Source organism: Phacochoerus africanus, chromosome 3 (genome assembly GCF_016906955.1).
Source record: "Phacochoerus africanus isolate WHEZ1 chromosome 3, ROS_Pafr_v1, whole genome shotgun sequence".
Lineage (NCBI taxonomy): Eukaryota > Metazoa > Chordata > Mammalia > Artiodactyla > Suidae > Phacochoerus > Phacochoerus africanus.
This window is the reverse complement of record NC_062546.1, coordinates 197506516-197522427: the sequence shown is the minus strand read 5'-3', so window position 1 is coordinate 197522427 and position 15912 is coordinate 197506516. Positions and strand designations below refer to the sequence as shown.

The 15912-nt window shown below is 47.1% G+C and overlaps 1 protein-coding gene across 2 annotated transcripts in view; it reads right to left on the bottom strand.

Annotated features, from left to right (window-relative positions):
• ARMC9 (armadillo repeat containing 9) overlaps positions 1-15912 on the bottom strand; it is a 172089-nt gene that overhangs the window by 102884 nt on the left and 53293 nt on the right. For both annotated transcript variants that reach the window (XM_047773747.1, XM_047773746.1), the window contains exons 10-14: positions 13298-13332; positions 9789-9900; positions 8160-8252; positions 2942-3032; positions 1675-1798 (exon numbers count right to left, since the gene is read on the bottom strand). In XM_047773747.1, coding sequence (XP_047629703.1) covers positions 1675-1798; positions 2942-3032; positions 8160-8252; positions 9789-9900; positions 13298-13332 — 455 coding nt within the window. The remainder of the gene's footprint in view (positions 1-1674; positions 1799-2941; positions 3033-8159; positions 8253-9788; positions 9901-13297; positions 13333-15912) is intronic.

Sequence of the window (15912 nt, the reverse complement as noted above, 5' to 3'; positions counted from 1 at the left end):
TCATGGTTCCTAGTCGGATTCGTTAACCACTGCGCCACGACGGGAACTCCGGGACGCTGAAAATCTTAATCGTCAAAGAGAAAGTGAGGTGACCAGGAAGGAACACGGACGCTGGAAGAATTAACACCTGACCCGGCAATTCCATTCCTAGACACCCACCCAAGAGAAAAGGAAACTCGTCTCATGAAGACCTGAACGCAAATGTTCATAGCAGCGTTACGCCTAATAACCAAAAGGTAGAAAAAAAAAACAAACCCAGATCTCCATCAACTGGTGAATGGATAAGTAAAATGTGGGCTATCCCGGGAAGCAAATGCTGTTTGGCAAATACAAACGAACAAAGCACTGACCCTCGCCACTTGTATGCATCCCCAAAACTCTATGCCAAGTGAAAGAAGCCAGTCACAAAAGAACGTATCAGTACAGGTAAGTCTACAGAAAATAGAGTGATGGAGTTCCCGGGGGTGAGAGGCAGGAACAAAAACTGACTGCAAAGAGGCAGGAAGTTTCTTTTCGGGGGATGGCAATGATCTAAAATTAGACTCTGGCGATAGCTGTACACATCTGTAAATAGACCAAAAACCACGGACCTGTGCACTTCGGATGGGCAAATTCTGTGGTATGTAAAATACACCTTAATAAAGCTGTCAATTAAAAAAAAAAAAAAAAAAAGGTCAGGGCGAACACCGGATCTGGTTCAAGAAGAGGCATCTGATTTTTAAATTTCTAAGGCGCAGCAGTTCCAAGTCACGAGCGGAGCTGGGATGAGACTACAGGGCAGCGGGTGGCTGAGATGTGCAGACTGGGACACGGGGGCTCCTCCCCCGACTGCCGCAGAGCTACCTCCCCACCGACTGTGACCCGCTTGTGTGCGTGTCCCACAATGAACCGTGAGCACTTGCAGGCTGAGGTGCTACAGGGTTTGGTTTTTTGGGTTTTTTGGTTTTTGTTTTTTGCTTTTAAGGGCTGCCCCCGTGGCATATGGAAGTTCCCAGGCTAGGGGTTGAGTAGGATCTATAGCTGCCAGCCACAGCCACGTGTGATCTGAGCCGAGTCCGCAACCTACACCACAGCTCACAGCAATGCCGGATCCCTAACTCAATGAAGGAGGCCAGGGATCAAACCCACATCCTCATGGATACTAGTTGCATTTGTCTCCACTGTTCCACAACGGGAACTCCTTCTATAGGGTTTTGTTCCCCTGTTTCTCTCTAAATCCTGCAGGTGGCTTGAGACACAATCTAGCTTCTCCCACCTGGTCAGCACAAAGTAATGTTGATTAGGAGAATACAACAGTGCTTGAAAAATGTCTTCCTCTCTGGGGAGTTCCCTGGTGGTCTAGTGGTTAGGATTTAGCACTTTCACTGCTGTGGTCCAGGTTCAATCCTTGGTCTGGCAACTGAGATCCCACATCAAGGCACTGTATACCGCAGCCAAAAAATAAAACGATGTCTTCCTCCCTCTGCAGCAGCCAGAAGCAGGATGGTTTAGCGGGTTAGACATCAGTTTTCCAGCTCCACTTTGAAAAGTCACCCAACCTCTTCTCAGTATTCCCTGAAAAATGTCACCTGCCTCCTGGATTGTCCCTGGGACCAAATAAGCACAAAATAGTGGCTAAAAAAACCCCCAAGCTGATTTCGCAGGAGCCACCATGACCTACTGCACGGTCAGCACCTGAGGCTGAACTTCTGCAAGGCCCCGAGAACATTCTCCCGGGTGATGACGTCCTTGTCTTCCTCCCGCAGCCTTTCCTCCAGCAGCCGCAGCACCTTTGTGCTCTGGGCAAGATAGAGGCGACCTAAGGACATAACCAGAGGTGAACAGGTGTGAGACTGTAGCTCGTGTTAAGCTCATGCTCCAAAAGCACGTTCTATAAAAACTCTGCCTATAACACAGTTTGGGTAATTTTATGTTCTAAAGATCCGATTAAAGCATATCTCATCTGCAAGTTGGTTTTATTCAATCAACTGTCTAACGAAGAGAAAACCACCTTTCTTGTCATCTAAACATATGACTCATCCCTGTGTTCTCGTGGGGAGCACTGTCTTTTATTTTCTTGAGATCTTGAACCCCAAGGTCAGATCACGAGGAAAAGGGGGTGATGAATCTGTGTGCTAGGAGCCCCTTAGTCTTAACAATAGAGCTTTCTGGTCACACCCATGGCCTGGAGAAGAAGTCAGGAACCGTACCGGAAACCCTATTAGAAGCCTTGAATTGTCACTAGCCTGCCATGGATTTGTCTCTCAATACGATGATATTAATTTCAGTCATAAATTTCAACAGTATTATATGAATGATCCTTGGCACCTAAATGTCTTAGCATAAAATGTTTGTTAAATGGACGGAAGAAGAAACAAACGAATGAAAAACCTTTTGGAGGATCACACAGGCACAGTTGAAAGCTCCCTTTACCCATGTTAAAAAAAAAAAAACTCAGACAAACTAGAGTGTATGAAAGATAACAGCATTTTAGAAAATCCTTTTGGATTCAGTTATGGTGGCAAGTTATTTTTGGAGTTTTCAAATCCTCTTCATTTAAGGGGTTTAGTCTTTTGAAGGAAACGGCACCGGGCTTCCTGGGATCAGCTTGAATTATTTCATCAACCTTATTTTGCCTTCAGTAGAAAATGACAGAAAATGTCATTTTCTGCTATCCTGAGAGCAATCCAAACTGTACTATGTTGCAAAACCAGACAGCTTGCAACATAAAACCAGAGGCCTACAAAATAAACTCCAAAGCCATTAAAATATGCTCTGACAGAAACCACCACAATAGGATGGCAACTAATTTTCGCAAAAGAACTGAGATGGATGAAACAGTAATAAATTGAGGAAACAGGTGTCATCTCTAAGAAACGTGGGGAAGAATGTCGGTTTTCCTGGGGAAAAAGCACATCCCTAAGGCCTCGCTCTTCTCTTTGAAGGAAAGCTAACCTCTTACCTTCTGCCAGAGATGCAAACGCATTGATGAGCCTGGCCATGTACTGTCGCACCACGTCACTCTTTGAGTTTAGCAGCTGAAGGACACTCCTCTGTGGGGAAAAAAACGCATCAAAAGAAGGAAAACAATGAACGTGAGAGAAGCGCGTCTCCTCTGCGGGAGTTTACGAGGAGGTGAAACAGACGAAAGCCCCAACCTTTGCATCTGCACGTCTTGATTTCCAACTGCTTTCTTCTGAGAGTTGGCAAAGGGCAGTTGCTCAGACTGCCGAATAAGAATTAATGAACAAAGCACCTAAACGGTGGCCGGCATAAAGGCAACAACACTCTTTGCTCGTATTGTTGCTGATGTTTTCCAGGTTAGAAGGGCTGCGCCCACACACACACACATCTAATTTCGCTCCCTCCAAGACTACAGTAAAACTACAGTAAATGCATTTTTTTGGCCATGGCCTCAGCATGCAGAAGTTCTCCGGCCAGGGATGGAACCCGAGCCACAGAAGCGACAGCGCCACATCCTTAATCCATTGAGCCACCCGGGAACTCCTGTCTTTAAATGTCTTTGATACATAAAATCATGCAGTGTGTCTTCCTTTACATCTGACTGTTTTCATTCAATGTTGTGTTGGTGTAAACTGCGTGTTCCTTCTCGTTGCTCAGTATCTCCCATTTTACAAATACCTCGCCGGTACTGTGTCCATTCTACTCCTGATGGACATTTGGGTTCTGGCCAGCATTTTGGTTCTTATCAATAGGGCTGCTGTGAACGATCTTCTACGTCTTTTAGTTGAACATATGGACACAGTTCTGTTGTGTTATACTCAGGAGCGGCTTTGCTAGGACACAGAGTATGCAGTTTCGGCAAACACCGCCCTGGTTCCCATGCAGTGCGCCAGACAACATGTTTTCAAACAGAGAACAAAATATCCAGGTGAGGTGAGCCCCGACCCTTGTGTGCCTGGACACTCTTGCCCAGGTGCTGAGCGAGTTCCAGTTCCCCTGCCAAACTCTGCAGTGTGGACCCGCTGTGGACAATCTGCAGAAGTTCTTGTGGGACCAACTCCTGAGAACTAGAAGTAGACCAGGGGGAGTTCCCGCTGTGGCTCAGTGGGTTAAGAACCCGACTAGTATCCACGAAGATGCGGGTTTGATCCCTGGCCTCGCTCAGTGGGTTAAAGATCCCACATTGCCGTGGCTGTGGTATAGGCTGGCAGCCACAGCTCCGATTCTACCCCTGGCCTGGGAACCTCCATATGCTGCATGTTCAGCCCTAAAAAGCAAAAAAAAAAAAAAAAAAAGGAAACCAGGGGAGCTTAAAAACCAAAAGTACAGTAGTTCCTGCTGTGGTGCAACAGGATCGGTGGCTCTTCTCTGGAGCTCTGGGACAAAGGTTTGATCCCTGGCCCGGCACAGTAGGTTAAGGATCCAGAGTTGCCATAGTTGCGGCGTAGGTCACAACCATGGCCCTGGCACTGGGACTCCACATGCTGCGGGGCGGCCAAAACAAACAAAACAAATCAAAAGCACAGAGCAGCTCCCCATTCCCCTTGGCGTATATATTCCTGCCAGATAACCAGTCCCTGACTGACCTTTCAAACCTGCCAGATGCCCTGTTGCCCAGAACGCACTCCTGACTTTGACTACTGACGTCTCCAGAGGAGACAGGGAAGCTATGTCTGACTATAGTCCAGCAATTCTGTGATGCATCCAATGCACCCCTTCCATCAAAGCCTATGTTCCTCAGGGCACATATGCAAGTGGGGACACTATAAAAGGAGCAAGGAACTGATGAAGACAGAAGCCAGGATGTGTGCAGCCATGTTCAGTGCAGCCTTATTCACAGCAGCCAAAGGGGAGAGGCAACCCGAGTGTCCATTGCTGGATGGATGGAGAAACAAAACGTGGGATACAGATGCATCAGCCAATTAATTTTGGTGTCGCGGTGACACAGCAGCCATGATTCCCATGGAGTTTTCTTGCCCCGCAGATTCCCTGACATCTTAAGATAACTCCCGATCATTCCTTTTTTTTTTTTTTTTTTTAAATTAAAGCCATCGCAATTAAAACTAACGACTTGGGGAGTTCCCGTTGTGGCGCAGTGGTTAACGAATCTGACTAGGAACCATGAGGTTGCGGGTTCGGTCCCTGCCCTTGCTCAGTGGGTTAAGGGTCCGGCGTTGCCGTGAGCTGTGGTGTAGGTCGCAGACGCGGCTCGGATCCCGAGTTGCTGTGGCTCTGGTGTAGGCCGGTGGCTACAGCTCCGATTCGACCCCTAGCCTGGGAACCTCCATATGCCACGGGAGCGGCCCAAGAAATAGCAAAAAGACAAAAAAAAAAAAAAACCCAAAAAACAAAAAACTAATGACTTGAGGGAGTCCCCAGGGGGCCTAGCATTAAAGGTTCTGGCGAAAACAAAAAGACAACTTACAGAATGGGAGAAAATAGTTTCAAATGATGCAACCGACAAGGGCTTAATCTCTAGAATATATAAACAACTTATACAACCCAACAGCAAAAAAACCAATCAATCAATGGAAAAATAGGCAAAAGACCTGAATAGACATTTCTCCAAAGAAGATATACAGATGGCCAACAAACACATGAAAAAATGCTCAACATCGCTGATTATAAGAGAAATGCAAATCAAAACTACCATGAGATATCACCTCACATCAGTCAGAATGGCCATCATTAATAAATCCACAAATAACAAGTGCTGGAGAGGGTGTGGAGAAAAGGGAACCCTCCTGCACTGTTGGTGGGAATGTCAACTGGTACAGCCACTATGGAGAGCAGTTTGGAGATACTTAGAAATCTATACATAGAACTTCCATATGACCCCACAATCCCACTCTTGGGCATCTATCCGGACAAAACTCTACTTAAAAGAGACACGTGCACCCGCATGTTCATTGCAGCGCTATTCACAATAGCCAGGACATGGAAACAACCCAAATGTCCATCAACAGATGATTGGATTTGGAAGAGGTGGTATATATACACAATGGAATACTACTCAGCCATAAAAAAGAATGACATAATGCCATTTGCAGCAACATGGATGGAACTAGAGAATCTCACCCTGAGTGAAATGAGCCAGAAAGACAAAGACAAATACCATATGATATCACTTATAACTGGAATCTAATATCCAGCACAAATGAACATCTCCTCAGAAAAGAAAATCATGGACTTGGAGAAGAGACTTGTGGCTGCCTGATGGGAGGGGGAGGGAGTGGGAGGGATCGGGAGCTTGGGCTTATCAGACACAACTTAGAATAGATTTACAAGGAGATCCTGCTGAATAGCATTGAGAACTTTGTCTAGATACTCATGTTGCAACAGAAGAAAGGGTGGGGGAAAAAATGTAATTGTAATGTATACATGTAAGAATAACCTGACCCCCTTGCTGTACAGTGGGAAAATAAAAAAATTATTAAAAAAAAAAAGAATGGAAACAACTACATTCAGAAGTAGAAATAAAATTCTGGACCAAAAAAAAAAAAAATGCTCTGGCATTGTCACTGTTGTGGCTCAGGTTCAATCCCTGGCCCAGGATTGCATGCTGCATGCTGCAGGGGTGGTCCAAAAAAGACTTGAGGAAGAAAGGACAATTTCAGTGGCTATAAAGATTATAGCATTTTGGCAAATATATATCTTGAAACCTAAAACACCTTTCATTAGAGGACCCATTTTTTTAATGTACAACCAAGAAAGAAAAAAGCACTGCCAATTAAACTGTAACAGGCCATCAACTATTAGACACACTCCAATTTTGGAGATGCTGAAACTGGGGGGGGGGGGGGGCTGCATCTTAGACTCAAGGAAATATGATAGTTCAGAAAGAATCAGTATTGAAATCACTTTTTGAATACGATTTTGTAAGTCGTGACAGTATATCTTTCGGTTGCTTCATGCCTTACAGGCTGGTTTCAAGGCCATTACAAACACCAACAGTAAAAGGAAATAGGTCGAGAATGGGAGAGGCTATTTTTGAAACTTAACACAACTCTTTCATGGGAAAAATAAGACCACATATAAAGACTAAATTCAAAACCCTGCCCCTGGGCACAATAGACCAGGTGTGACGAGCTTTCTCGGGGGCTATTTCATCAGCAATCCTAAGACATGGTGATAGTCCACTCAGTGCCCACTGTGAGCTTAACAGTTGGGAGATGAAGTTTCCAGGGCATTTTGGACAGAGATTCAGCTGAAATAATGAGACGTCGTATCTGCTCTAGCCACATTCAAGCTCTCGACTCTCCTCTGGTCTAATAACAGGTGCTAAGAACAGGTAAGAGGCAAGAGAAGGTGTAGACTGCTCTGTACGGGTCCCTGGGCCAAGTTCTCCCACACAGAACCACTCCCAATGGTCCCAACCACCTCACCGGCAGGCGATGGCCCCTTCTCGGCGGTGGGAAGGCTCCCTGAGACAAAGAAACTTGCATAGGGGTGTTGCCTGGCCAATGATGGGGGGCAGAGATTTGAAACCTCCAAATCCCATGCTTTTCTCACTGCATCATTAAACCTATCTGGGGAGTTCCCGTCGTGGCACAGCTGAAACAAATCCGACTAGAAACCATGAGGTTACGGGTTTGATCCCTGGCCTCGCTCAGTCAGTGGGTTAAGGATCCGGGGTTGCCGAGAGCTGTGGTGTAGGTCACAGACTCGGCTCAGAGCTGGCATTGCTGTGGCTCTGGTGTAGGCCAGCGGCTACAGCTCTGATGAGACCCCTAGCCTGGGAACCTCCATATGCTGTGGGTACAGCCCTAAAAAGACAAAAGACAAACAAACAAAAAACCCTATCTGGTCCAAACTATATCCAAACAGTGTTGAAGACAGTTTTAAAGTCAGGTCCAGGTGGGGAAAAAAAAAAAAATTGAATCTGCTTACCCACTTTGCCGATCCTAAGTCATGCTGAGTTTTTGGGACTTGTGGTGAGCAGTGGGGTGAGGGAAAGAGGGGAATTTGAAAAAAGGACAATTGGCAGAGAAGAGTCCAGAGTGGAATCAAGCAGTACTGACTTGTTCCGGACTCTCATTACAAGTGAGAAGCAGGCCCAGGTCCAAGATGAAGAGCAGATTTCAGAAGCTGACAGAAGGCCCAGGCTGATTTCCAGTCCCTGTGTGCTGAACACACGCATTGAAAGGAAGCCTCCCCTTCTCAGAAGCTTCCCCAGCAACGAAGGCCCTGGCTGGGCGCTGGCCCGGCCCACCGACCTGGCCGTGGCTGTGACAATCCAAGAGGTCATTGCTGATGTAGGCCTGCAGGACCGTCTCCCTCTGCTCTCCGGGGTGGGAGGTCGTCAAGCGCTGGAAGGAAGAAAAGCAAGAGCAACAAGACCTGAGCGTGAACACAAAGGAAAACGCTCCCACGGCCGCTCTGTGCAGCCCTCGCGGCCCGCACGCACTTCACCAAACACGATGAACGAGATACCACAGTGCGCTTCCTAACGGGCCATGTGGGAGTCAGCCTACAGGCTGGCCATCTCCAGAGCAGGGAGGTGGAGACCGGCTGGGTGGGGAGTGAGCAGACCAATGCCTGGAGAGGGGTTTGCTGCTGGAAGTGGCTCAGGAGCTGGCTCCTGAAGGATGAGCAGGCTCCTGGGCAGCACGAGGGAAGGTGAGCGGGGCAGTGCATGGGACACGGGGTCTGGCTGAGGGAGGGGCGACACTACAGGGGGTACCTGTGCGGCCCTCAACGGGGAGGGCACGGGGCAGGCTGCGAGGGCGGTGCACAAGTGCCAGGCCCCCAGAGAGGATACGGATACTAGTTGGATTCGTTTTCACTTCGCCACAAAGGGAACTCCATATTTTACATTTTCTGTTTTAAGTTCTAACACTGTAAATTTTGGTAGATAAAATTCACATAAACAAAAGCTCTTTGGGCTCCTGAGTAATTTGTGACAGTGTCACAGGTCTGAAAGCAAAAAGCTTGAGAACAACTGACTTAACTGTGATGAATATGAAGACTAGGGGAGTTCCCGTCGTGGCTCGGTGGTTAGCAAACCTGACTAAGATCCATGAGGTTGCGGGTTCGATCCCTGGCCGTGCTCGGTGGGTTAAGGATCCAACATTGCCGTGAGCTGTAGTGTAGGTCGCAGATGCGGCTCAGATCCCAAGTTGCTATGGCTGTGGCGTAGGCTGGCGCCTACAGCTTCGATTGGACCCCTAGCCTGGGAACCTCCATATGCCAGGGGTGAAGCCATAGAAAAGACAAAAAAAAAAAAAATTAAGACTGGGGAGAAAAGCCACCATTTAGACTAGGCTTTATTTTAGCCTTGATGTCGGCTCGTGTGCCTGCGTGGTAAGACCCAGACCCAGCAGAGGTCTCTTGGAGGCATAGTGAGAGTGACCCTGTGCACTAACACACCAATGCCACCAGCTGTGAGTGTGGCTCCTGACCAGGCAAGGGCCAGGTGGCCAGGGCTGAGGCCCTGAAACTGCATGTATCAAATGATCGAGTGAAGGCAATGGCAAATGTGACGTCAGCATAGGAGGTTTTTTGTTGAGGACGGGCGCTGTGCCGTGCCTGCAGCATGTGCCAGCGTCCGGGGCCAGGAATCGAACCTGCACCACAGCGGCGACCCTGAGCCCCTGCAATGACAACACCAGAGTCTTAATCTGCTGTGCCACAGGGGAACTCCAATACAGGAGTTTTTAAAAAGAGACCACAGCGATCTTCAGAAGCTGCTTTTCATTTTAGCTCTTGGTGTCAGCAGGCAGCAGCAAGAAAGATTTTGAGAAGCTGGGTTAAAAGATACAAGCAAGGTAGCCAGCCAAGAAAACCAGCGTGGTCTTTAAAAAACAAAACAAAGCAAAACAAAACTTCAAGAAAAGGGTACATACCCAGCGCAGAGCCTGCAACAAGAAGGCTTTCAAGCGGTCACTCCCCCAAATCAAATCCTTCTTCAGTTTCTCATAATCCAAGGAGGGCAGTAATGGGACATCCTTCAACTTCCTTCTCAGCAACACAGGTTCAAAGAGAAAGAAAAGAGCCAAAGGGTACGTTCATTATTCTCCTGAGTATCACGACGTCCCATCTAGAGCTGCTCTGACAGACTGGACAGGCCGTGGCCATTGGTCTCTCTGTGCTGCTGCCATGAGCTCCAGGCCTCCACGGAGAGGGCTGGGTTCCAGGCTCCCACCCCAGCTTCACGGGCTCAGCCCTGCCTCTTCCGCTCTAGGTACCAGGGTTGATAGAATGCTTTCCTGCAAACAAGGAGTCTCTGCCTAATGGGTCAGAGCCCAGCGCCTTCACACTAGGCCAGGGATCCCCAGCTGGGCATGACATCACCTCGGAGGCATAACTTTCCACCAAACTTCTATTTAGAATCGTGAGCAAAGCCCAGAGCCTATTAGCGTCAGCAGGACCCCAGGCGTCCCCAAGAACCTGGAGCCACTGTCCCTCAGGCCTGAGGAAGCAGCCTCGGGGATGTGAAGGACAGACCAGGGGACAGAAAGCAGCTGTGAAGAGGTGGCGTCCAGTCCATCCTCCGGCAGGTGGAAAGGTGTGGTCAGGGAGTGGCCGTGGGGACAGGCCAGGGAGACAGGCAGCACATAGGACAATCCTGTTCCCGGGAACCCCAAGTCGGACCTCAGGGGAAGGCAGGTTTCAATGAAGAGAGAGCTCTGTTCGGAGATCTACGCGGCCCAGACACCTGCCTTTGGATGGCCAGAGACAAAAGGAACCCTCGGATGCCTTGTCACTAAAATAAGCATCTTCCCATTTTGTTTTGTTCTCTTGTTAAACACAAGGAGGCTGGAGAGGGGGAAGAATCTAAAACTGAAAGCAGCCTGTACTGTGTCAATGTCAAGGCCCGCGTTTGGACACTGCAGACGGTCAGATAAGATGCCACCACTGGGGAGACGCCGAGCGACTCAATTTCTTGTGAACCTGTAATTTCTTCAAAATGCAAAAATTAAGGAACAAAAACCAAAACAAAATATGATTCTTCTAAAATTGTGCAGAGACTAATACTTCTCCCGGTACCATCTTAAATGTGGATTCACGAAGCACTGGATGAAGGGTTTCCTCTGTTTTCACGGGTGGAATAAAAACTGAGATCATGCCTCCGGGAGGTGGGATTTGGCTTACGTTTCCTTCTTTGTATGTTTCTATAGATTCATGTTTTCTATAATGCTTATGTATTACTTAAATTATTATAGGACAAAACTACATGTTAGTTTTTTTGCTTTTTGGGGGGGGCACACCCACGGCATATGGAGGTTCCCAGCCTAGAGGTCAAGTTAGAGCTGCAGCTGCCGGCCTGCATCACAGCCACGTGGGATCCGAACCGCATCTGCAACCTACACCACAGCTCGCGGCAAGGCCCGATTCTTAACCCACTGAGTGAGGCTGGGGATGGAACCCAAGTCTTCATGGATATTAGTCTGGTTCGTTAACTGCTGAGCCACGATGGGAACTCCCATGTTAGTTTTCTTAATGTTAGTTTTTAAATGGCAGAATGAGAACTTCTTACAAGGCTTAGAAGAAAAAGCCAGAAAAGTGGGCACTGAAGGGGGCCTCAGGAAATATTTCCAAAAAGGAGCATCTTCTATTTTATGCAGCTAATGGTAAACCCACTACATGGCACGTTGGTTATCTTGACTTTTTTTTTTTCCTGAGGCAGATACTATTGTGAGTTTAAAAATTAATTAATTCCAATTATCAATAAGGGGCCAGTATTCTTTGAAAGTATCAAGGCCACGAAAGATGAAGCCTGAAGAATGACGACAAATGAAAGGAAACTGAGACATGAGAAGACTAATACGTGATCCTGGATTGAATCTGGGGCCAGAGAAAGGACGGGATGGAACAAAAATGTGAATAAGGCCGGCAGATTAGACCATCGTTACCGATTCAGCATTAATTTTCTGATTTCGATCACTGAACTGAGCTTGTGTAAAAGCGTAACTCGGGAACCCGGGTGAAGGGTATATGGCAATGCTTTGTACTATTTCTGCAACTCTGAAATGATCTCAGAATGAAAAGAAAATTGATTTAAAATTCAAACAAGGCTCTTTTTCTAGACCAAAAAAGTTCCGTTTGTAAAGCCAAGTTCAATAATATTCTACAGCGGGGGAGCTTCTATTGGAAGGAGGAAGAATGGTCATATTGAGGCCAGATTTACTTGCCGGCAAGGGCAACGTTACCAGCTAGGTTGCTCAGCAACCCCGCGTTTCCGTGGTCCAGCCACTCTCCCATTGCCCATGAGGGAACTGAGGCACAGAGAGGTTATAAACGTGGTCCAAGGTCACAGAGCCCCGACAGCCTGTGCTCATAAGCGCTGCATCACGCAGCCTCCATCAGAAGAGAACCAAGGGCTCGGTCAATGTCAGACTCTGGCTGGACCGAGGGAGAGGGACGGTTGTACGGACCGCAGTAATCTCGCAGTACCCAGCCCCGCCACGGGAGGCTGGCTCAGCACCCACCCCAGTCCTCAAGGTCCCCAGCGCGGGTTCTCAACTTCCCCGCTCCTGCAACACACCGGTCTGATGAAGTTCCCGGGCACCGGTCATCCCCCGTGGGCGACAAGCCTGCTGACTTGGACGGGAAGGTGCAAGAGTAAACAAAGCCATCCCATGGCCCCGGTCACAGGGCATCAGCAGGGAATGTAAAATGTAGACACTGCAACGCTCTGCTGACTGCCCCATGACTGCAATCAAGTAGATTTCTACAGACGATTATAGGAACAATTCAACGATGTTTTCTAGTTCATATTACCTCAGCAATATACACAGAATTAACTTTAAAAGACACTTCTAGGCTTTCTTATAATTATTAGTATTTCCTTGAAGACCCGCTTGCAGCTCTAGCTAATCAAAGGAATGCATCTAAGCTACGCGGTTAAGATGAACATTTATTTTTTTATTTAAAAAAGTTTTTTGGTGACAGGTGTGGCATGTGGAAGCTCCCAGGCCAGGGATTGAACTTGCGCCATGGCAGCAACCTGAACCCCTGCAGTGACAACACTGGATCCTTAACCTGCTGTGCCACAAGGGAACTCCAAGATGAACATTTATTAAATCTACTTTGAATTCAGTTTAACCCATAGCTATTCGCCTTAGTAATAATTCCTGGGAGTTCTCCCCTGTGGCTCAGCAGAGATGAAACTAACTAGCATCCATGAGGACACAGGTTTGATCCCCTATGGGTTAAGGATCCGGTGTTGCCATGAGCTCTGGTGTAGGCTGCAGATGCGGCTCAGATCTGGCATTGCTGTGGCTGTGGTGTAGGCCAGTGGCTACAGCTGTGATTGGACCCCTAGCCTGGGAACCTCCATATGCCTTGGGTGCAGCCCTAAAAAAAAAAAAAAAAAAAGACAAACAAACAATTCCTAAGAACAATTACTTACACGGGTGCCAGGGAGGCTCTTAGCATGGTTGAAGCCTGAGGGGGAAGAGGACAGAAGAAAAGAGATTATTAAGCTTGGAGAGCATCGCATTAGTCCCAGACCACTGTAATGGCGCGAAACCAACAGATCTGCAAAGTTTTTCATCCATGGGCTTCTCGACCATAATCACAGGTCATCTGAAAGTCAGCCCGAGCCCAAGGTGAGTAATACACTATCAATGAACTTCCCAAGGCACGCAGCTTTGGCTTGTCGCTCCTTGTCTCTCCAAGGGGCACCCTCTAAAAAAGAGGGTGGGTTCGCCCTGACCAAACTCCCAGAGGAACATAAAGCTGCTGAGTCAAAGACATCGTAAAGAACAAAAGCAATGAAAACCAGTTTATTATCCTGGTTTTCTTCTTTATTAACATTTTATCTCTGAGTATAAAAATAACACATGCACTTTGTACCAAGTCAAATGCTGTAGAGGTGGTTATAGAAAAAATTCACCATCGCCCTCCCACTCCCTCCCTTCAGTCCTGCCTATGGGTCAAACCCCTGACTACTTTATGGGCATTCACACCGTCCCGTTTATTGTTCTCTTGTTTTGTTTTTGCCATTATGGGCAGCGCGGTATCAAGCGTGTAACTAAAATAGAGGAACAAACTTAGCAACATAGATGGACCTAGAAATTATCATGCTAAGTGAAGTCAGCCATGCAATGAGCCACCAACATCGAATGCTTTCACTGACATGTGGAATCTGAAAAAAAGGACAGACGGAACTTCTTTGCAGAACAGATGCTGACTCTCAGACTTTGAAAAACTTTTGGTCTCTGGAGGAGACAGGTTGGGGGTGGGGGGGGGTGCTTGGGGTGTGGGATGGAAATCCTGTGAAATTGGATTGTGACGACATTGTACAAGTACAGGTGTGATAAATCCCTTGAGTAACTTAAACAAATAAATAAAAAAATTAAAATAAAATAAAAATTAAAAAAAATAAAAATAAAATAAAAGAGAGGAACAACCAAAGGCTGTGAATGGCCCATGTGGGAGTTGCTGGGCCAGGGACTGAACCCATGGCACAGCAGTAATCCGAGCCACTGTAGTGACAATGCCAGATCCTTAACTTGCTAGGTCGCCAGGGAACACCAGAAGAGTATTTTAAAATTAGTGGTATTGGCTAATTCATATTTCCACAAATAAAATTCATTTACATGCACACAGACACCCCTTTTCATAGTTAATAAAATGTTTCCCAGAATGGAGGTTCCTTAAAAAACTAAAAATAGGGCATTCCCTTGTGGTGCAGCATTGAAGACCCAGTGCTGTCACTGCATTGGCTGGAGTTGTTGCTGTGATGTGGGATTTACCCCCGGCTGGGGAGCTTCCACCTGCCATGGGTGTGGCCAAAAAACTTACAAAAACTAAAAACAGAGGTGCCATATGTTCCAGCAATCCCACTCCTGGGCACATATCTAGAAGAGACAAAAACCCTAATTCAGAAAAATACAAGAGGGAGTTCTTGCTGTGGGCCAGGGGGTAAAGAATCCCGAATGCAGCGGCTCGGGTCACTGCTGAGGCACAGGTTTGATCCAGGGCTGGTGACGCAGTGGGTTAAAGGATCCCACATGACCACAGCTGGGGTATAGGTCACAGCTGTGGTTCAGACTCAGTCCCTGGCCTGGGAACTTACAAATGCTGGGGGTGTGGCCATAAAATTAAAAAAAAAAAAAAAGGAAAAGAAAAAAGATACATACATGTACCCCAATGTTTATAGTGGCACTATTTACAATAGCCAAGACATGGAGGCAGCCTTAGTGTCCACTGACAGATGTGAGACACACACACACACACACACACACACACAGGAAGGTTACTCAGCCATGACAAACAAAATAATGCCTTCCGTAGCAATATGATGGATTTAGAGATTACTATACTACGTGAAGTAAGTCAGACAAAGACAAATACCATATCATATAACTTACAGGAGGAATCTAAAAAAAACACAAATAAACTTAGTTATAAAACAGATAAGAAGAAAATGTGTTCTACCTTTTAAAACACTGATTCTCTCTCCTGCTAAATTCTAAAGCATTCTATTTACCCAGTGAAGAAATGAATTGGAAAGCACTAATAACAGACCCTTTCATGAAAAGGCACAGTATGTGAAACACTATTGAGATTTATTATTCAACCAAAATATTTGTATTTTGAAAAGAAAAAAAAAAAAAAAAAAGGCAGGATGAACTGCAGGAAGAGTGGCCAAGCAGAGGGGAAGGCTGCAGTATTTCATTCGGTAAGTACTTACTGGCTGCCCACCCTCTAACAGGTCTCTGCTAGGCGCTGTTGATACTTGGCCAGCAAGGCAAAAGCCCCCTTCTCAGAGAGCTTGCAATCCGGTGGGGAGAATCAATGACCAAATAATTCTCTGTGCCTCATCTGCAAGACGGTGGCAGTGTTAGTACCAGGGGGCAGGTGCCAGCGAGAGCGCGTCAAAGCCAGCGTGGCTTCTGCTCCCTCCCGCCTTTCCACACGGAGCTCCCCGCTCCACGGAGACGCTGGAGCTGAGGAGTTCTGAGCTTACGTCACGAAACTGACCTTCACATGGACATCCAGGTATTAACTGGCCCACGG